Source organism: Barbus barbus (assembly GCF_936440315.1).
Source record: "Barbus barbus genome assembly, chromosome: 24".
In the NCBI taxonomy this organism is placed as follows: Eukaryota; Metazoa; Chordata; class Actinopteri; order Cypriniformes; family Cyprinidae; genus Barbus; species Barbus barbus.
Genome location: NC_136752.1, coordinates 9,960,952 through 9,984,695, shown reverse-complemented (window position 1 = coordinate 9,984,695; position 23,744 = coordinate 9,960,952). Strand labels below are relative to the sequence as shown.

The 23,744-nt window shown below is 40.3% G+C and overlaps 2 protein-coding genes across 6 annotated transcripts in view; one reads left to right on the top strand and one right to left on the bottom strand.

The window, feature by feature from the left end:
• Positions 1-23,744, bottom strand: part of LOC306844128 (ras-specific guanine nucleotide-releasing factor RalGPS2-like) — a 113,430-nt gene that overhangs the window by 23,334 nt on the left and 66,352 nt on the right. The gene's annotated exons all lie outside the window — the stretch shown is intronic.
• LOC306844130 (angiopoietin-related protein 1-like) lies at positions 508-21,554 on the top strand. 2 transcript variants are annotated; one of them, XM_079376060.1, is made up of 5 exons: positions 508-812; positions 12,802-13,692; positions 18,366-18,559; positions 19,716-19,986; positions 20,252-21,554. In XM_079376060.1, exons 2-5 carry the CDS (start codon positions 12,903-12,905, stop codon positions 20,437-20,439), a joined length of 1,443 nt encoding a protein of 480 aa, XP_079232186.1. In that variant the 5' UTR covers positions 508-812; positions 12,802-12,902; the 3' UTR covers positions 20,440-21,554. The 2 variants fall into 2 exon arrangements, with proteins under 2 accessions (XP_079232186.1, XP_079232185.1); XM_079376059.1 differs by having other exon boundaries at positions 532-796.

Genomic DNA, 23,744 nt, shown 5'->3' with positions numbered 1-23,744 from the left:
CACTGGGCAGATTGTTCAAACATATGCTCCACACTATGTCCAAATGATCCTCAGTTTCCTTCTTCCATTTTAAACAAACATCTTAAAGACATGCGTGGGAAGATCATTATCTATTCAACTTGTGGCGTCCTCTCAGGACTGCTGAAAGCATGTGCGTTTAGCGAGACCACAGGAAGGAACGGTGGAGTACCGTGCTGCTGGGCTCTAAGCGAAAGCAGTCCTCTCTGTCTCCACATAGACCGCAAGCCTATTCTCCTTGAGTTCAGAGAGATCCCTCTCCCCCGCTTGCCGTCCCCTCCTCCTCCTTCCCTGAAGAATGAGAGATTTGATGGGAGGTGAAATTTTAGAAGGGGTCGAGTTATTCTGTCTCTATTTCAGCACCGGTTACATCAGAGGAGGGGTTAGGCCCTTCCCTCCAAAAAGGAGAAAAGGAAGAGAGAGAGAAAAAAAAAACAGGTCCTAATTCCCTCCATCCACCCCTCCCTCCCTCAACCTTCGTGAAAAACTAGAGTTGCTGTCCGAAAGTTCCTCAGTCTCCAGAAAACAGCTGAAGGCTTCCAGAGCCATGCCACTGCCCCAGATCCCGTAAACCCTTGGACAGGAGCTCGCTACTGGGCTGAGCAAGGTCCTGGACACTGGGGATCTGATACCACAGGAGCTTTGAGGAGGAGGAGGAGGCCTTAAAATCCTGGGATACAAGAGATGTGTGCAGCTTTAAGGACTTCTAGAGAGCCACTGGGAGAATAAGGAATCACGGAAGACGCTAAGGACCGGTGGACCCCAACCGAAAACAAAGGTCAGAAGACACCTGGGTAAAAGTTCTTCACTCACTTGTTGTGATTTTTCTTTATGACATTTCTCTGATATTTCACTCTTTATCCCTCAATCTGTCAGCAGCTGGAAGTTCTCCTTCATCTTTGTTTGGCACATGCCACTACCTGTACGTTCACCTCTCTGTTTTTGTTTTTCTGAACAAATTCCTCGGGTACGGGTGGGCCAAGCGGTCTGGTCAAGGGTCATTCTGAGAGTTTGCATTGGATTACTTCCGTGTTTCTTCACAATGCAGGGAAGTAGGACAAACATCAAAGGCAGAGAATCTGTTTGTTAGCTTTTCACTAAAAGAGATGGGTGTTTTCTGGTCCACTTCAAGGTCATGCAGAAGGGGGCAAATGCATCTGGATGGGTGTGTTTGTTTGCTTGGTTAAGAGCTGCTCTCTCAGCACTTTCGGAGCCCGATACTCTCACAGAGATTTCCAATATGCTTTCTAAAACAGTGTGGGCCACTCTGTGGGTTGTGTCTTGTGGCTTTTCTTGTACTACGAAAGCTGGATTTTGTCTTATTTTGAGGACTGTGGTTTGTAGATTCTATTGTAGAATGTTGTAGATGTTTCTTGGTTGCCTGGTGCTCCTCATGGTTTCTCTGGCTGAAGCTCTTGGGAATCTGGTCCACTGAGCGTCTACCGTTCTGTAGGGGATAAGGGACTCTATTCATAAAAAAATGGTTTTAAAGAAAAAAAAAAAAAACCTTCCAAGACAGAAGGTTGTTTTACGTTAACCACTTCCTCATGTAGAAACGTCTACGTTCTCACGTTGTGCGCACACACACACTTCTCTGATTTGACAGAAGGCTGATCACAAACCTAGTGTGTGTTGTAGCACCATTACCCACAGTGCCCTGCTGCTGTCGGACACACATGAACAGCACCAGTAGATGCAAATTGAGCAAAAGCAAATGTTGTCAATAAAGCCGAAATAAATGCCCAGAAATGGTTAGAAAAATGTGTTTCCTCCGAGAGTCATAAAGCTCACTAAAATCCGTTCATAGAAAAATAAGCTGCTCCTGGACGAATTTCCATGTCATTACTCTTCAGAGAACATTCCGTGCTGAAGTGTTGGCACATAGTTCACCTGTAGCACATGTGAAACGTCTTAAATTTCCAGTACGACTCAGTCTTTTTGTCTTTCACACTCATTGCATTAATACCTGCCTCTTCCAAAATTGAAACACTGTACAAGGAACATTTAGTAAACTTTTAGAAAGACACTGATTTTGGAAAGTGCATGAAATACACTATATTGCCAAAAGTATTGGGTCACCCCCTTCTAATGAACAGGTTTGACTACTTTACTCATTTAGTACAAATCTTAATGTTAAAGCATATATAATGATATTCTAGGGAATTGTGTGCTTCTAATTTTATCGCAACAGTTTGGACAGAAGCCTTTTCTATTCTAACATGACAGTGCCTCTGTGTATAAGGCAAGGTTCAAAAATAAATGATTGATTCAGTCGGTGTGGAAGAACTTGACTGGTCTGCAGAAAGCCAAGTCCTGATCCCAGCTGAACACCTCTGGTGTGACTTTAAATGCAGACCTTGAGCCGAAAACTCATCACCAAACACCAATGATTTGTACATACACTATATGGACAAACGTATTGGGACACCCCCTTCTTTAGAACAGAAGAAGGCACTAACAAAACTGTGGCAACAAAGATGTAAGCATAATTTACGTATTTAAAAACATAATTTCCATCTCTGTTGCATCAGTTTTGAAAGTGTCTAAAATGACTGTACCCATATACATGTCATTGGTGTTTGGTCATGAGTTTTTGGCTCAAGGTCTGCATTTAAAGTCACACCAGAGGTGTTCAGCTGGGATCAGGACTTGGCTTTCTGCAGACCAGTTAAGTTCTTCCACACCGACTGAATCAATCATTTATTTTTGAACCTTGCCTTATACACAGAGGCACTGTCATGTTAGAATAGAAAAGGGTTCTGTCCAAACTGTTGCTATAAAATTAGAAGCACACAATTCCCTAGAATATTATTATATGCTTAAACATTAAGATTTGTACTCATGGAAATTACTAAAGTAGTCAAACCTGTTCATTAGAAGGGGGTGACCCAATACTTTTGGCAATATAGTGTATCTGAATTGAAGACGTAGCAGTCCAATGTGATGCTGAGTAAATAAGGGCCTTTTAAGGCTAGCATTGTTCATATTCAACGGTCTGTTCCTGTGGGTACTGGTGATGAATTTCATCTGCAATGTTCGTGTGTCATGAGCTTCTATAAACATATCCAGATACATATTTGTGGCTGTCAGATCATTCATTTAAAATCATTGAATGGAAAATACAACACATGAATTCTCAAGTATTTTTTCAAATAACTTCTGGCAGCAGAACCTTTGGTAACTGATTCTACAACTAGATTTGCATTTCATGAAGGAAATATTACAGTGTGCAAACATTCCAGCAATGCCAATTGAAGAATCCCTGAACTTAATTTTTAAAAGTTCTTTAAAAAGTATCCAATAATAGACAGCACATCTAAAAAATTGTCTATAAAACAAGTTTGAATGTCATCTGGGATAAAGTTAATGCAGAGTGGAATTTCAATACAGCCTTGCACATAACACAGATAAGAGCCAAACTTGCTTCTCTTTCGAAGTGAGCTCTGTTTATTGTCTTTCTTTCAACAGGTTAAAACAGAAAAATACAAGCATTGCTTGTTCTCATCAGTGCCTCTAAGATAATTAGAAACATGTGGAGATGACTTCTGGCCTTTTGCAGATACACACACGGTTTCAGGATTTCAGGCTTCCTTCTTTTTTCTGTTGTCTGAAGCCACAATCTTCTCTCTGACAAGTTCTCCAAAAATGACGTTCTCTTGATATCGAAGCCCAGACTGACCTACAAGTTCATCTGCAATTGCCGTCATCTTATTCACTGAAACAGAGCTCTATAAAAATTCCAAGCTAAATAAGAGAAAGCGATTTAGAGATTTGGGAAGTGAATTTTCGTTCGCCTTCCCATAAAGCTCCCATAAAGCTTTGCAGGAAAAAGCACTCATTAATCTTTTCAGCTGCAGTAATTCTCTCTTCAGGCTGGAACAGGTAATGATGATTTTCTAGCATCTGCCACTGTTTCTTTGGTAATATGTGGGCTTACTTGCACGCACAGAATTCCAACAGATTTGCTGGAAAGAAGAGATAAAGAAACAGGGTTTCCGGAGTGTGTGATTGATTGTATGCTTGTTGAAGGTCACAGTCTTACTGTTGGTTGCTAGTAATGCTATTTGACTGCTGTGTTCTACTAAGGCCACGTACACACTACAAGTTTCAGGAGTGAGTCCCGTAAATTATCGTTCCATGTGTGTACAGAACAGCACTCACTCCCACATTTGTAACCATAGAAACATTCTGTCGTCTTGCAGGAGTGAGTAAAAGTTTAGCCGTTTTTGACTAAAGACTCTTTTTGTCCATCTATTTTAACTAAACTACCAGCGATAGACGTGCAGCGTTGTGTTTAGGCACGGAAGGCTGCTTTAGAGAGCGCTGTCTTGCAGTGTTGCCATGTCCTCATATTTACAAGCGTTTTTAGGCATGTTGTTTGGTCTTATCTTATAAAGATAGGCACTTTATGAAGTTAATAAAGTGATCTGTTGTGGGTATGAGATTTTTTTGGTGTTATAAAACAAAGCATTTGGGTGTTTGTATTTTTTCTGCTTGTCCTTGTTCGTTGTTGTTTTTTTTTCTATGAAGACCTGGCAACACTGACACGTTACCGCAGGGCTCATGAGTGCAGCCCCGTGCTAAGTTAAGACTTCTTTCACTGTTTTCTTGCATCTCACACACAGACGAAGACACCGATGCATGTTCAAATACGTCATTAACTAGTTGTTCAGTTCAGTTCCGTACACACTGCGTAGAATTTCTGTAAATGCGGTTGTCACTACCTGTATTTTTCATGAGTTAATGCAGTTGTGGAATGCGATTGTCACTTGCGTATTTTAGTGAATTATGTGTGTACAGAACACGATTAAGGAGTAAAAGGTGCACTGACAACCGAATTTAACTGCAGTGTGTACGTGGCCTAAGTGTCATCAAAATTAAAATACATTTTGATGAAAGTCATGTGGTGCAACCAACATGCAGAAAAAAGGTCAGTAAGTATTTTAAACCATTACATTTTCTGACCTTTTAATGATAAGACAAGGTTAGTACAGGATAGTAAAATGTCATGTGGTACAACTCACAAAAATCAATGGTATTTAAAAATTCGCAATTCCTTATTTGTAAACTTTTTACCTTTTAAAAATATAGTTTTTTATTAATGTGTGTAAACTTAAATGCATTTAAGGTTTAAGGATTTGTTACTTTACTTTTTGCTGGTTACACCACATTACATTTCAGTCAAATTTTCTTGAAAATGGTAAAGCAAATACGAGTGCATTTCTGAGGAACTTTGACCATGTTTTAAACTGAGCTTATTTATTTTCTTTATATGAATATTCTTATCTGCCACTGACTCTGCACCACTTTGCTCCATTGCAAGTCGTCTCTGATGCTCATATCATCTCAAATCACCATCCCTTACTTTGAGTGATTGACTTTATAGTTGCTTTGTCAATGCTGTCAGTGTGATCATCCCTCACGGCTGATTTAGCTTTACACAAGCAAACTGGAGAAAAAGTTCTGCTCTGTCTTTCATGACGTGCATGTTCCCGCATTTTTAGCAATTTTTGAGAGGAATAAAGCTTCTGAGAGGCTTTAAAAAGGGCTTGTGGGTGGCGATGAGGACCGAGGCCTGAGCCTTCCAAACCACGTTCATTGAAAAGCTGCATTCTCTAGGACAAAACTGCTGCTTTTTCCTGCTCTCTCTTTTCTTTAGCTGTGGGCTCCAAAATCAATTAAATTTCCCACATGCCCAAATCTCACTTCATAAATTTATTACATCATGCCCCGTTGGTCTCCATTCTGCCAACATTAATTTCCCTGGGATGGAAGGATGGAGTTACAAACGCAACTTGGGGCATGTTTTCCAATCTCCTATGACCTCTTTTTCCTCCTACCTTACTCTTATGCTCTTCTTCCATGTTTCAGATTTTGTCAGCACTTCCACCTGATTGAATAAGAGTGTGTCAATTGTTCCTGGTTTTCTGATCTCAAAATGTTGAGCGACGCTACAAATTAATACCATGCTGGAAACCGGGGTCCGTGTGTGACGCATTTCTTGTACAGACTCAAGATAATAACAGAAAGCTGCTGTTTGTGCAGTCATATTTTTCTCATGTTGTTCCAATAGCAGAAATTTCAAGAACAACAGCAGAACGAGAATTCTCTTCAGACGGTTTATTCTCGAAGCTTCTGATTCCAGCTGTTCTGCCTCCGCAACCTAACAAATTCACTACGGTCCCCCATTTGTCCCTCCTAACTGCTGTTCCCTTCTGCCCATTTTCTCATGTTGTTCCTCTTTTTTCTCTCTCATTATGGAATATTTCTGAAGTGTGTCTATGTGTTTACAGCCATCATCTTGGAAAAGTCTGACAGCCAGATGTGGAATCCGATATTAAAATGGGAAATACATTCTCTTTCAAGAAAACAAATTCCATATAACTACCTTTCACTATAGTTTTAGATCAAATAACCGATTTTTGTGTGTGTGTGTAAATGTATGTAGTAAAGCTGCAGCAATTACTGATGGGATGTGCCAGGTAGGATTGGAGTTGTCTGTTTACTTAGATTGACTTTTATGAGTCCTCTTTACACTATCACAACTGCTTGGTCAGAGTCGGGGCTTCTTGTGGACCAATTATGCTGCCAATGTAATTGCAGTGTTTAAATGTAACATCTTGGAGACTCATCTCTTAAAATTTTATGGAGGTAGTTGTTGGGTTGACTAGGCTCAGATCTGATTTCTTTCGTAATTCAGTGACTAATCATATAAACTTCAAATTGGTCGTCTTGCATAAACAGGAAGTAGACCTGGAACATGATTACAGATTTAGGTAAAATCAGTCACAACATGCTTTATTTTAAAACCATTTAGTTTGTCTTGGGATTTTATTTGATTTACAAATAAAATAAAAATCTTTACAAGCACTTCTCGCTTTAAGTCTTTCCCTGCCGCCTCGTCAATCCCCAAGGAGAACGGCGTTTTTAGCCGCTACATATCCTTGTCTAAACTTTCCAGCAATAACCTTTTCTTTCATAAAACTGCTCAAACTGACACTCCGCTTTCTGACTAATAAACTTTGATATGGGACCATAAAGTCCCATATTTTTCTTGCAAAGCTTTCTCAACAAGAGTGCAAACACCCTTGAAAAAACACCTTATATTACCCGCTGGTTTCTAGTTAAGCGCTTAAACGGCTCTCAACTGCCCAATCAAAGTTTGACATGAAACAGCTGACCAAATCCTTTAAAAAAAGCAAGTTAAAGGCTGAAATCAAAGACACTTGGCCATGAATCCTGCAAAAACAAGAGCACAAACTCTCTCACTTCAGAGGAAGTCACAATAATGTCATGCCAGACACCACAGGCTGAAATGAAGAGTTGGGTGCTAAGCGAAGAGTGAGGCAATGAGCTAATGACTTGGGCTCAGATCCAACCCCAGAACAGCCAAGGAAAAACAGTTCCTGGTGGCCCACAAAAGCAACCCAGCCAGAGAGCAGCGTTTGCCATTGTGAAATTATCCACCAAGTAACTTTAATTGACTGACTGGATGATTAGATGAATTGACCATGAATAGCTTGGCTCTTAAAGAGTCTTTTCATCAACCACATGCATATTCAGAAGGTTCTTATAAAGGCAAAGCCATAAATGCAAGAGAACAGATGCTGATGTCAGCATTAATTCTATGGTGTGTTGTTAAAAAGGCCAGACAAGAAGGGGCCATGCTGGACTCTTCAGGTCTACATACTGGAACTACAAATGACACTTACTGTTAAGACATTAAGTACATTAGATGAGATAAGTGATCACGTATAAATTACAAAGATGGATCAATAAAAAGAGAGTGAGAGAGAGAATTGGCCAAGCTGGCTTCCAAGACACAAGTATAAACAAATCTCAGTAGCTATCCTTCTCTCTAAACTGAGCTTCTCAATAATACTCTTGAGGAATAAAGGATTTTGGCAGCACTCTGTAAAAATATGGAATAAGTGAGACTTTATTACTAAAACAAATGTGTCCAGGCAAATACCCTTCTTCTGGGTATTTTCAAGATGGATAACAGAAGACAAAAACAGTACTGAGGATTACTTTGATCAACTATAAAATGAACCTTGGTACCTTGTTATCTGAGTTTTGTTTGTTCAGCAGTTTCCATAATGATATTCTATAGGGTTGTTTACACAGTATGTGTTATTGTGGTCTAAAGGCATTAGGAGCACAATGGAACCGAAGTGTCAAAAGTCTGGTAAAAAGTTTGTCATTTTTCTTTTCTTTCTTTCATTTTTTAAAAAGTCTCTTCAGCTCTCTTAGGCTGCTTTATTTGATGAAAAATACAGTAAAAATTATTACAATTAGCACCAATTATAGTCATGTGACACTGAAATGCTGAAAATTCAGCTTTGCCAACACTGAAATAATTACATTTCAAAATAGTTTTTTTTATTTTAAATTGTAATAACTTTCACAATATTACTGTTTTACTGTATTTTTCATCAACTAAATGCAGCCTTGGTGAACATACAGGACTTCTATTTAAAAAACAAAATCTAACATTTTAGAATAGGGAACACTTAACTATTACCTACGATAAACTCCTAATTTGCTGCTTATTAATAGTTAGTAAGGTAGTTGTTAAGTTTAGGTATTGGGTAGGATTAAGGATGTAGAATAAGGTCATGTAGAATAAGGCATTAATATATGCTTAATTACTAATAAATGGCTAATGTTCTATTAATATGCATGCTGATTAGCAACTAGTTAAGAGACCCTAAAATAAAGTGTCGCCAAAAAAACATTTGACTGGCAGTGTATTTTTAAAAGTTCAACATCTTTCAACTTGACTCATCATCTTAAACTAGGCACTGATGGTGTGAGATGCTGAAAAAGTTGTAAGACTTGTTGCAATGTCAGAGACATCAATCTAGTACATATTTCCAAAGAAATACAACCAGCACAGCTGGACGAAAGAACGTGTTTTGATTTTGCTTTTTAACTATGTAAAAATGAGCTGACAATGTTGCCTGTTGTGTGAGGTCTTGCTTCTTTTTCAGTGTCTTGCACATGAGAACTATTTTAAAGATTGCATGTTAAGTTATAAGTTGTTAAACTTTTAAAGCATACCAAGATCTTTCCACTGATAACTTCTGCGCCTCGCATTTTTAAATAGATGATGTTCATTGGACAGCTTCTAAATTCTGCTAGGATTTAGCCTTTTACAGCCACCATGACTGATGTTAGCATAGTCAAACCCAATGAAAACAAGAAAGTGGATTTAATGTTCATGTGCTACACTGGCCGGTGACATCATAACAGTGATCCTGACTTCGTAAAAACACCCAAGGAACCCAAGGGTATCAGAACAGTCTAGAGGAAGCTCTGTGAATTATGGCTACTAACATCACACGAAGAGCCAATTGGCTGGAACAGTAGAGGGTCACAGCTGTCCATACAGCACATCGAAGCTACAGAGGATGATGAAATGAATCACGGGAACAGTGGGAGGATTGTATAGTGTGTGGAGATGTATGACTCAGATGGGTGGGGAAAGGATAGGGAGCCTCTGGGGTCACCATAGAGCAGTGGTGGTACTAGGCCTAAGCCAAATCAAGACCAAAGTTGGCAAAAGGCACAATTAAAAACTAGTTATATTAACCTAAGCTTGCTAGCTAACTGATTGCCCCAGCTACTGACAACTCCAGTGTGAGAGCCAGTGAAGAGTGTGAGACCTTGGGTTAATTCTGACAGCTCAGAGAAGAGAAGCAAACCAATGATACTGGAAATTGTTATAACAACTGTCAAAATGTTAATTTTACATGTATTAATTTGGCAGACTCTTACTTTATCCAAAGTGATCTTCAAATATACACTTTAAAATACACACAGACTGTGTGTTTCCTGGGAATCGAACCCATGACCTTGGCATTGGCAGTGCAGCGCTCTACCAGCTGAGCTACAGGAACTGAAAACTGGATTTTGAACCACAAAATGTTGTTAAAGAAGAGTAGTTTGTTTCTCATGAGTTGTGGTACAATAGTTCTCATCTTGTATTTAGCCATGAGCAAACGCATACCTTAGCTGTCTATTACTATTCAATAGTGATGGTGAAAGGATGAGAGACTATGTAATGGAGACAAATGCAGTCGTCCATTTTATCGCTGAAGGGAGGGAGAGAAAAATAAGCAAATTAGAAGGTAAGAGTTTTCCTCTCAATCCCTCAGGTTAGCATTCCGAACCACTGCGTCCTGAACCGTTCTGTTTTGGCGCGGACCAACATTCCCACATCTGTTCTGGATATGTTAGCTGCCCATTGCTACGCAAAAGCCAAAATATTTTTAATTGTTTTTCCTGTGCGATTGTGAAAAATGACAGGAGGGAATCCAGTTGACTTAGTGTCCGTTGATAGCTAAAGATAATTAGGTTGAGTAAGTCAGGTCCCTGAAAGAGAGAGCGAGAGAAAGTGATGAAAATAGAGGGAGACACAAATGAAGACAAATCACCATGTTTCTGGGCTGCACAATATCTTCTTTTCCCATGAAGTCAGGTTCAAGGCCAGGTGTCTTGTTTGGCAGACTAGCCAGAGGGACGATTATGTATGTGACCCACTTTCAGCACCATAGCCCAGATTTTCCTTAAAACCTTGTCTTACACTCCTCACTTTCTAATCTCTTCACTCCACACAGCTTACTTCTCAAAGTCTGTAGCCTGCAGTGTCAAATTGCTCCACTGTGTATGATTAATTCAGCCCCGATTAGGCTGTGCCTTGAAAGAAAGAGTCAGTCGTTTTTTAAACCTACCCCTAAGCATTTCAGGTTAGCTTTAGGTTACTGACTACATCCGGTTAGAATCAGACAATAGTACCTTCAAGCAAACCAATAGGAAGTTATAATATAAAGGAACTGTTCTTATAGAGGCAATATGGTGTGACGCGGAGAGACAGTTTCACCTTTGTTATACACTATATTTGTGTAAGTACAACTGTACTGGATCTGCAGACACATCTTTGGTCTCGCGGCACAGATGGCAGAATTGCTGACTGAAAAATGTGTCTGTATAAACAGGGAGGGGAACCTGAGAGAGCACATCAAGGTATTGATGAAAAGCAGAGCTCAGCATGGATGGAAAGGTGATACTGGGATTAGAGGAGCCTAACGCAGCTTCCGGAGAGTGCTGCTGCTAAGCCAAATACTGAAGACATGCTGGGGTACTCAGAGTGGAAGATTGTTAAATACTGCACCCTGTAGAGTGGGATACACAGCAGGATGTTAGAGCACCTAGGAATTTGATCCCATGAACCCTGGAAAGGCAGTGAAGGGGGCAGTAAATTACAGAGCAGGAGGTACAAGGGTTGGAGAATGGTTATAGTCCATGCTAAAGATGGATGTGTGTATAAAATGCCATGGTGATGACATCAGAGGAGTTACAAACTGTTAGCAGAGGATGTAAAGCATCTGGATATGGGCATGTGTTAGTGGAGAATATGAAGCATCCAATGTGCGTTTGATTTAAGTGTCTGAGACGAGACTGAATAGCACAGCAGGGTGTCTGTGAGAACAGCAAGGGTAAAGGTTGTACACCACGTTGAACTGCTAATACTTTATGGCAGAATTCCATTAAAGGGGTCATTGGATACAAAATTCACTTTACAAGTTGTTTGAACATAAATGTGTGTTGGAAGTGTGTACGCATCCATTCTATAATGACAAAAATCCACCAAGTGCTTTTTTTTTTTTTAAATCCCTATTTTAAAATCCCTTTACTTAAATCAGGCTGTTCTGAGGTTCCTATCAGAATTACGTAGTTCTGTATAGGCCTGTACAGTCTTACCTTAGACTCACCCTGAGTGAGCTGAGAGCTGTCCGCCATTGTGTTGACTCTTGTGCAGGGGGCGATAAGATGTCTCCGATTAAGCGATTGAGGTGTTGTTGTTGTTGGATGTAATAATGAGCATAGCAGTCATCATTAACTCCCGACATCTGAGCCGCTGAAGATGCAGAGAATTAACGTTACTTCTGTTTTGAAGGGAATGCGCCGATCCCGATCTGCCTAATGTTTGTCTATGTTTGCATGAATCATTTGTGATCCAGCTTCATCTACAGAAGTAGTGAGTTTAAGTTTTTTTTTAACGAATCTTTGTAAATCTCCTTTCCTAATAATGTGCCAGTTAGCCAGTTTTGCGGCTAAAGTATACAGTACTGCTCGTCACCCCACGGAAGAGAGGGGCGGGGTCAGCAGAGCTCATTAGCATTTAAAGGAACATGGACTAGATATGGCTAATATGGCTTGCTAAAAACAGAGCTCATTTTGACGGGGTAAAAAAGGTCTTTTAACCAGAGTGTTATAGACTTTTCATTAACACCCTAAAGAATCATATCAACTCGTGGAAAATGGGCATCCGATGACCCCTTTAAAACACTGAAGGAAACAAGACACTATTCTGGTCTTGTCTGGCCCAATGACAGCCCTTGTGGTCATCCACTCTGCCACATGAACTGCTGGGTAAAGGTCTGTTGAGGAGTCCACACTAGAACATGCTTGGCAAAATAAAGCCCATTCTTTTTCCTTCTTTCACTATTTTTCAGTTCTCATTTGCAGTTGCCAGCAATGTGGATTCTTTGTCACAGCCCCTTTGGCTTAGTAAACAGGAAATTCTTGTTGAGGTTAATTCATTCCGTGGCTCTGGTTGACTTCTAAATGGCCCTTCTGAGAGTTTATATTCATTAAATCACTTACAAAGTGGTGTCTACAAAAGTAAAACTAAACATAGCTTGCATAAGACAAACATAATGAAGCTGATGATGTACATGACTGCTGATTGACAGCTGCTTTTTTTTCTCTTTATAGGTGAAGCATTGGATTTACCAGTTTGTGGAGGTGGAGAAAGTGAAGGGTAAACAGAAGAAAGAAACTAACAAAAAGTAGGTGAGGTGATAACAGAAGCAACCATGAGAGGCATAACATGGTGCATGGGCATCATGCTCTGCCTCTTCATCTGCTTGTTTGGCAAGAGCCACTCAGGATATGCACTCACGCAATCTCGACAAAGACGAGCACCTGCCGATGACTCCAAGAAGTGCTCCTACACTTTCCTGGTGCCCCAGCAGAGGATCACAGGTCCGATCTGCGCCTCTACCACCGGGCCCGAGCCAGACAAAGACCGGGTGACACGTATGGACATTGCTGATGTCCGGGAGGTCCTATCCAAGCAGCGGCGAGAGATTGAGATGCTACAACTAGTGGCTGATGTGGACGGGAACTTAGTAAATGAGATGAAGCTTCTGCGCAAAGAGTCTCGTAACATGAATTCCCGAGTGACACAGCTCTACATGCAGTTGCTTCATGAAATTATCCGCAAGAGGGACAACTCCCTGGAACTGGCACAACTGGAGAACCGTGTGCTGAACGTCACCACGGAGATGCTCCGACTGGCCTCCCGTTACAAAGAGCTGGAGGTACGTTTCGCAGGCCTTGCTGCCACAGTTAACAACCAATCTGTGCTCATCGCCGCCCTGGAGGATCGTTGTCTTCGTGGATATGGGCGTCAAGATCTGCCCGCAGTTCCGCCGCTGGTCCAGGTGGTGCCAGAGAGCATTCCAGCAAATAATAATCGCTTCACCAATGAGATTCAGAGAGATCACAACAACAGAGCCTTTCCTAGAGGATCACGAATGGATGCCCCAACACCCGACCCACTGGGAATCCCACCACCCGCACAGGGAACCCTTACCTCAGATGGTAAGTGACCAGGGTCAAGGGGATTAATGAGTTGTAGAAGAACTTGACAAGTGTAGGTTTTGTGTGTCGATTTTCACAATCTTATCACAGAAATTCCACATGAACAGAAATGAGACATTTTGACATTGACAGCTTCTATGGATTAACAGTCTTAGTGGAGTTACAATGCTTTCAGGGGAGATGTGGGATAGAGAGCTATGCTACCAGGCAACAAAAAAAATGTAGTAGTGACAACCCAGCAGTTACTATACATGCTCCAATACAGTTGGGCAAAAAAGTATTTAGTCAGCCACCAATTGTGCAAGTTCTCCCACTTAAAAAGATGAGAGAGGCCTGTAATTTTCATCATGAAGGTACACTTCAACTGTGAGAGACAGAATGGGGGGAAAGAATCCAGGAAATCACATTGTCTGATTTTTAAAGAATTTATTTGCAAATTATGGTGGAAAATAAGTATTTGGTCAATAACAAAAGTTCATCTCAATACTTTGTTATATACCCTTTGTTGGCAATGGCAGAGGTCAAACGTTTTCTGTAAGTCTTCACAAGGTTTTCACACACTGTTGCTGGTATTTTGGCCCATTCCTCCATGCAGATCTCCTCTAGAGCAGTGATGTTTTGGGGCTGTCGCTGGGCAACATGGACTTTCAACTCCCTCCAAAGATTTTCTATGGGGTTGAGATCTGGAGACTGGCTAGGCCACTCCAGGACCTTGAAATGCTTCTTACGAAGCCACTCCTTCGTTGCCCGGGCGGTGTGTTTGGGATCATTGTCATGCTGAAAGACCCAGCCACATTTCATCTTCAATGCCCTTGCTGATGGAAGGAGGTTTTCACTCAAAATCTCACGATACATGGCCCCATTCATTCTTTCCTTTACACGGATCAGTCGTCCTAGTCCCTTATTGACCAGGACGACTGGTCCATAAGGGACCAGTTGTATGACATTCTCCCAATCCTGGGAGAATATGACATTCTCCCAATCCTCTTCTGGATCATCCAAATGCTCTCTAGCAAACTTCAGACAGGCCCGGACATGTACTGGCTTAAGCAGGGGGACACGTCCGGCACTGCAGGATTTGAGTCCCTGGCGGCGTAGTGTGTTACTGATGGTAGCCTTTGTTACTTTGGTCCCAGCTCTCTGCAGGTTATTCAGTAGGTCCCCCCGTGTGGTTCTGGGATTTTTAATCACCGTTCTTATGATCATTTTGACCCCACGGGGTGAGATCTTGCATGGAGCCCCAGATTGAGAGGAGAGGAGCCTCTTAAAGAAGAAGTTACAGGTCTGTGAGAGCCAGAAATCTTGCTTGTTTGTAGGTGACCAAATACTTATTTTACCGAGGAATTTACCAATTAATTCATTAAAAATCCTACAATGTGATTTCCTGGATTCTTTCCCCCCATTCTGTCTCTCATAGTTGAACTGTACCTATGATGAAAATTACAGGCCTCTCTCATCTTTTTAAGTGGGAGAACTTGCACAATTGGTGGCTGACTAAATACTTTTTTGCCCAACTGTATGTGTAGGAAAGTAACTTGTGTGTCATGCGCAAATTTAACGGCTCATGTCTTGTTCAGATCTCACTTCCCATTCACTTAGTCCAGATCTTGGTGACATAATGCCTCATAGATTGTTAAACAGCAGACTTTTGTGGGGCCAGTATCACTGTGGGCTCTGCAAAAGTTTCCATCAAGGGTGTATAACGGCCGCAAAGGAGGCACTTCTGAAAACTAAAATAACAAATGGAACACTGTACATCTGCAGTGCTACTGAAGGTGTTGCATTTCCCCTGGTGGCACTACGTGTTTCCTGTAAAAGTGACACTTAGCCTTATCCTTCTAAAGCATGAACACACAGCCGAGAACAGACTGCACAGTGTTTTAATGCCAAAAGTTACTGAGACAAATCTCGGAATCCTCCATTCCGCTCCTGCACAATCCTCTCTGGCAGCCCATGAAAACAAAATATGAGCTCATGGATTCCTGAGTGCACACGTGAAAACATGCACCCACACAATACTCCCGGAAAAATCTGAAGCAGATTAAAGAGGGTCAGAGAAGAGTGAAGTGGATGAACTGTCAGTCTAAGCTTAAACTGAGCTTCTGTTTGTCTTCTTCATAAATGCATCAAAATGTTTCTGCCCAGTAAGTAGTGACGCTACACATAAAAACAAGAATATGCAACAAAATCTACAAGATGCCCTCTTCAAGCACTTAACCTGCAAAAACATTTTCCTCCTCTCATACACAAGCAGGATAGTGACACTGCCTCTGACAAGAAATTTTAACTTGAAAGCAGTTTCCACGATAATGTGTTCTGGCAAAACATTCGTTAGAAAAATGGGGCAAGCAGTTGTTGAAATTGACAGACAATGAAATAAATTCAGTTTCTGTATTCAGGTGCACATTCAAGCAGTCACTTTCAAGACCACATTCCTGTTTTACAGGCATGTAACTGTCAGTAAAAGGCAATACCATAAAACACAACTTTACAGCACACACACTGGACTACATATGAAATACAGAAGGGGAATGATGTGTGTGTGTATTGGAAATGAAATGTGTGAGTTTATTACTTAAAGTCATAAATTTTGTAATTTCAGGGAGAGTTGAACCATGTTTATTATGTGACAAAGTTACAAAGGCACAAGCGTCGCAGTCTTGTTCCAAAACTTAGTGAGCTACCTGGCTTTATACAGCCTACAAAGGGCTGTATAGAATTCTAAGGTCACAGAACCTCATAAATGACTGATGTGAAATGGTTTTTTAAACTCATTTCAAACTCTCAACTAATTTCTACTGGCAGTAGAATGTTTCTAAGCTAATGACTCGCAGCTCACTTGGTTTTTGAATAGCTAATGTCTTTAAAAATGAAAAATGACTCATCACATTACTCTAACTCCATGAAAACAATGGTAAACAATTTTCCAATTTTGACTTTGTCAGGAGAAGCACTTACACTTTGTAAGACCCCACACCTGGCAGGCCAAATAATGTACATGTGTGAGTGTCAGATGGTGGTTTTGGACTACAGCCTTTAGTGATAAAGCTTTGAGTAGGTGTATAAATATCACAACCACCAACCTCTCCAAACACAACCTCCATTGGTAGCTTTCTCCAATTCCCTTTCTCTCTCACATACACACACTTCATAATAAACAATCTCCACTGCTTATCCAGCAGATCTTCAGTCTCAACCCAAGACTTAAACATTGAAGCAAATAGCTCCAGAGTCCAGCCTCTCATGCAGTCAAGGCAACTCAATAGGGTCCGATTGTCTCGCAACTGACCACTAATGACAGCTCAGTGTAGCCCACTTCGCCCAGGACATGGAGAATTACAACCGCAGCTGACCAAATCAAAACATTCTTATAACCTCTGGGGTTGTACAGTACAATTTTTTATTTTTTTGGTCAATGAAGATGTATCATTACTGAAAAAACAGAAGCTGCTCAGAGAGTAGTCTTGGATGACTCTAAGATGCAGTTCTGTTTGAGGGTCCTCCTGGATCGAAGCAGAGAAAAAGCCCACTCTGCCGATGTCTGCCGCTCGAAACCGCCCGGCACAATGCCTATCTGTATGAGCTCAATGGCTGTCATTCATGCACAGGCGGTCAGGGCCACACTGGGACCTGGGTGGTTAACGCAGCTGTTTCAGCACAGCTAGAGCTACTGAAGAACTTCCTCTCAACACAGGAAAACTCCTCTTATACAACACACCAACCATACCGCCCAAAAGGGCCTTTGGCAGAAGGGAATCTCTCTTTCTTCGTCTCTACATCTCTGGCTCACCCCTATATGACTGATAATGATTTTAGCTTAAGCTCAAAGTAAAGAGGAAAAAGAAAAATGAGCGGAAAATAACCAAAGGAAGAGGGACTCGCACAAGGCCTGAGCTGCTGTCTGGGCATGGTAACTTCATCAGGACAGACCTGGGTATTAATCTTTCAGCCAAATCTGGAGTGCTGGGAGATCTCTTGTACTCTGGGCAGAAGACCCTGCGTGAAGAGCTTTCAGTTAAGACAATAGTGTCTCTCTATGGTCAGGAAAATTCTCTAAACTGATCCGAGACCTCTATATTATGTGTTCAAAAAACAAAAAACTGCTGGTTCGAACCACAATGAAACCAGGTAGGCCTGTTCCAATAAGAACGTTAAGTATAATGACACCTAAAGGGACATACACAACAACAGATGATAAGGTTGTTATAATGAGCTATTCATTGTTAAATGGCTATCACTGGTCATTAGCTGGAAAAGCTTCTGAAAGTCCAATGTTATTGTTCCTCCATGACATTATCATTATAGCTGTGATGTGGACTTATTCTCATAGAATTAAATGATTAAAATATTTTAATCATAGTTAATACTACTGATGACAATATGACAGAAAGTCCAAAATATTAAAGTACAAGCATTTTTTTAAGAAAAATATAAAAAGATCAATAGTTTCAAATATTCCAATCGACCCGCTTGAGCTGCACAAGTTTAATCAGATACACAGTAAATACAACCCATTTCTGCACAAAATTACGCAAATGTACAAGAGAACTTGAACTAATTTATGTGCTAGTCACATTGTGAATGCAAACTGTCATTATCAATGTCACTGCATTGGTCCAGATATGATATACTGAATGAGAACCCCAGTTTTCTTTTCTCCCTGTCTTCCTCAGGCCCTTTCAGAGACTGTTTCCAGGTGCGGCAGGCGGGACACATCACCAGTGGGATGTATCTGTTGAAGGCAGAGGGCAGTGATAGACTGATTCAGGCCTGGTGCGAACATAAATTAGACAATGGAGGCTGGACTGTTTTTCAGCGAAGGAAAGATGGCTCTGCAAACTTCTTCAGGAACTGGGAGAACTATAAGGTAAAAGCCCACAACACACTGGCAAGAGTATGCTGCAGACTAACGGACATACAAAACTACGGCAATCAATTAGCAGTGAAGTCATCTCTTTCCTGACTGTTTATCCAAATTCAGTAACTGTAAACTTCTGATAAGAAACAGGGAAATAGGAAGACAGCCACAATGTCTGCATTTACATAACTGCCCCACATCCCTGTCGTGCGAGCGTGTAAGTGAATTAGTAAGATAGATGGAATGTGTGATGAGATTCCCAGTAAGGCTTAGTGATTTACTGTAGGTCAGTGGTTCTCAAGACTTTTCAGGTCAAGTAACACCACAGACTTTTAGGGCAAACAGAATGACATCCTTCACCTTTGTCAACTGACCCTTTTTTGACACCTGAATTCACCTGTAGTATGTATTATTTTAAAATTTGTTTAAATTGAGATTGTTTAATTGTGTTTTTCTTTACCAAAGTAACATGAAAATTATTATTGGTTTATTCAATATTAGCGAGAGGATTGAAAATATTAGTGCATGGCAATAGACCATAAATTAGAAGTTATAGTATTGCATGCTCTTACTACTGTATGCCACCATACTAGATAATACAAAGATATGCTTAAAAAAATCCAACCTATTAATTTCACAAAACGTTTTCTTCAGCATTAGGGCTGGACATTTCCCCTTTAGTCTATGAAACCAAATAACTATAACTGATATATAAGAGGCTTGTAGAAACAAAGCACATAATTCAATCCTTTTCCAAGAGCAATGGACCGAAAATGACCATTTCCCCCCTGTACACTGCTGAAATCAGTGGAAAAATCCAGTTATGACTTTATAAAGTAGTTCTCATGTTCCCTGCAAAGTCCGTCCTGGGAGTGTGACTTCACCGATTTAGTCAAAGTTAAGTGTATTCACTTGCCAGATGAGTGAATTGTAACTCCAGAGTTGAAGGCCTACAACAGAAATATACCTCAAATCCTGCTCAGTGACACAAATGAAATGAAAACAGCTAGAATAACTGCACACAGTTGGAGAAAGCATATAAATCCACTAAACACACTCAAGACTTAAATGAACTATTTCCATTGGAGAGAAGATCAAACTTCTCGGTCACATACTCTGTCTCTATTACGGTTTCTCTCGTTCCCTCCCTCCTTCTCCCACACAGAAAGGCTTTGGGAACATAGATGGAGAACACTGGCTGGGCTTGGAGAACATCTATAATCTAGCCAAGCAGGGGGACTACAAATTGCTGGTGGAGCTGGAGGACTGGGTTGGAAAGAAAGTGTACGCAGAGTACAGCAGCTTCCATCTGGAGTCTGAGAGTGAGGCCTTCAGGCTGAGACTGGGCACCTACCAGGGCAATGCCGGAGACTCCCTCACAAGCCACAATGGAAAACCCTTCACAACGCTTGACCGGGATAAAGACGCCTTTACAGGTTAGATGCTAACAGACACTTAAAGCAGGGCAATTGCTGAAGAAAATGGCAAACTGTCCATAGCTATAAGGGTTGGGTAAAATACAGAACTGTTTGGTTCGTTCAGAGGTCCTGTTTAAACCTCTTTCTGGTTGATTAAAAAGCTTAAGACTAGTCTTAAAACTTAGTCATCTATTTCAAATTGGTTCCAACAAGATCAAAAGCTTCTAAAGTGTTCTATCATTCCAACTCACTGCATTCTCTTCTCCATCTTCTTCTATGCCAGGCAACTGCGCTCATTTCCACAAAGGGGGCTGGTGGTACAACGCGTGTGGTCAAACGAATCTGAACGGTGTGTGGTACTCTGGCGGTGTGTACCGCAGCAAGTTCCAGGATGGGATCTTCTGGGCGGAGTATGGAGGCGGGTTCTACTCACTCAGATCAGTCCGTATGATGATCCGACCCATAGACTGAGGTTCACCCCAGGACCTCACCCGTTTACCAAACCCGATTGAGTCTAAATTGCTTGAATGTACTCATAATTCACTTCAGCACTTATTTATAATCACACATTCATGTTTATGAGGACTGACATGTATAGCCCAGTATAGTCGTCATTGGTACAGCACTGATAAAAATTCAGAAAAGGAGTGGAAGGATATGCGTTTCTCCAGACTTGTATACCAATCCAAATGCAGAGAAGACAACCTAGTAAGAACTAGAAGTTGGATGACAACATGGTCAACTTCAGCATCTCCTGCTCTTCTCCAACTCCAACTCTTCCTCACTTCCTGGACTGAAGACCTCAAAACCTCAAATCACAGGTTTTTAAAACAAAGATCTTTGCAACTAACCAGATTTTGGCTTTGGAGGTGTGTCTGTAACAATAAGGACCGGCACTGGGCTGAACTGTTCGTCAGGCCCCGTCTGCATTCGGGGGTAATGTTGGTCTGTAAATATACTTTGTTTTATATTTGTTCATTTTTTGTAAGAGTTAATTTAAGGACTCATCTCCAATCCGCAGTAATCATTTGTTATTTATATATCAGTGATCTGTATTTATGACAGTTATAATCCTCCAATCATCTATTATGATGTACCATTGTGCTTTTGACAAACTTTTGTATACTTTTACCAACAGAGAGAATATTACATTTGACTCCAGAGTTGTAATAATCATGTCCCCCAACATCTATCTTAGAGGTCAATAAGTATGCATTAAATTCAGTGTTATTTTCTTTATAATATGACATTTTCGATTGAAACAAGATATTCAGACAAAAATGAACTAGATTTCATTCACTGGGAGTTGAGTGGATTTTTAAAAGGAGATGTTAAATACCATAATAGAGCCAAACCAAATGCTTTTTTTTTTTTTTTATTAATTTTTGAATACCCTGTGCAGCCTAAATGATGTCAGAGATATAGTTGTTTCAGAGCAAAATGAGGAAATCATTGCATCTTAAATTAAAGATTCAGAATTTAGAAATTGGCCTCCTTTTAATGAATGAGTTTGACTTTGAAGTTAATTGGTCGTACAAAACAGAAAGTGAATTGGAATTAAAGGAAATGGAATTTATTTTATTTATAATTAATTAAAAAAAAATAGTATAAATATTTGTCTTTAAGGCCTATAAATAACATAGAAGGCCAAGAGACTTTTTTTTATAACTTTTAGACATGGCTTTACCAAGTCTTTTTTCTTTTGAATAATTATGAAAGTAACCGATTTTTCATTCGGTCATTCAATCTTCAATATTTGGATACACCACTGACTAGCTCACAAACACACATGCAAAACCAGAAGAAAAAAAAAAAAGCCTTTGAACTTTGTAGAACTATTGAATTTATGCTAGACTTCCCTCACAAACATACGCATAAACAGACACAAACTCACTCATCTCTGTAGTCTCTGATGGGCACTCATTGACAGGGGGCAGACACACTTATGCCTGAATGTAATTTTGGTACAAACTAAGATTTTGTGTAAATGATCTCGGAATCCACTCTTAACGCTGCTCCAAAACTGAATAAAACAGCGTCCAAAAGTCTGAGTGAAACTTTTTTGCACAGTATATATGGAATCACAGCCGGTTTTTCTATTACACAATTGATTTTTCTGCAATATGAGCAGGAGTATGTGTGTGAGTGAGTGAGTGTTTGAGACTGAAAGAAACAGAGATTTCGTGTCAAAAGTATGCAGACATGTGAAAATGGGAACACTACAGCACATAGAGACAATGAAAAACACATTTTGGCCGTCCAGTCACGAATGGAGGTGAGAGAGACCGAGACGAGAGAGAGAGGGAGGGAGAGAGAGATAGAGACAAAAGAGCAAGACATTCCTTCCATATAAAGTGCTTAGGTTACAGCTCCACAAAAGTGTATTTCATAAAACTTATGCCTCCCTGTTCCCGGCTTCCCCAGCGGGACTATCTTTCAAAACCTCCTCGTTCACTCACAGCCAAGCATCTAATTCTTTCAGGGGAACACGGACACATGCGCTCATAGAGGAGAGAGACACATGCAGATGAAGTTTTGAGAGCGGTCTGCGCTCTAACGCGTTCTCTAAAGAGCTTCTGTCTGTTTCCCAGCATGCATCTCCCCATGAGACACAGATCACAGGCTTCACACATTCACGCACGTGGCACATCAGAGTAAATACTCAATCTTAGACAATAAGTGCAGTCACAATCCGGCCATAAACTTGTTTTTTTGTCTCGTAAAAGCTTTTGTTGGATAGAGACTGATGACCGCTAAAATCATCAGCTGTGAAAGTGGTAAATTTAAGTTTTGGCACGTCACGGGCTGTAAGTTTCTGAAACCCCATTACACTGACAACGATTCTTTACTACACGATGCAATGAATCGTGTGATATGAATTCTGGTCATGACTGGGCTTGATCCAGTTCAGGGTTATCATCATCATATCAACTTTAAAATGATAAAAATATTAATATTATATTCATATTAATAGTACATAAATCATACTAAAACACCACCAATCCAATTTTATTTTGATGTGATTAATCACATTTAAATCATATTTATTAATTTAGTCGAGATGTTTTTCATAAAAACATGACATGACTAAAAATTCAACAAATTAAATTGAAAACTGAATATATAAAAATAAAAGCTAATTTAAAATAAAATTTATTTTGATGTGATCAATCATGATTTATTTATTAATTCACGAGATGGTTTCCAAATTTTACAACTGATTCACAACTTTACCACTGAAAACAGGTCCTGAACAGACATGAATGTGTAGTTATTATGAAAGAGTATTACTATAGTAATTACGATTAGTCATTTAATAATGCATTCAATGCAAGATTCATAGCTAGATCAATGTTAAAATTTTTCCAACAGTATCAGCTGACCCCATGTGAACTTTGCAGTATGTGGGTTGATAGGAGTTCCAGATAATGTCTCTGCAGGAGGTACTGGCATTACGCGTGTATGCGTGTTGTGTGTGTGCTGTGGTTCAGCCAGTGGGAGAACTGAGCACCTGTCAGCATCCAATCCAAAGGAAAACAAAGATATTACAACTGTTTAGCCGAGGAAGGTCAGATTACACATACACACACACACACACACACACACACACACACAATTACTTATCTAAATGAGGACCACAGCCGTCTGTTTTTTTATGCTAATTATGAAATCTGCAAACTAAGCTTAACCCAAACTGCATTTTTGAAATAAACACAACATTATTTAAATATATCATTTATGTCATTTGTTGCCATATATTACCAATAGGAAGCCGT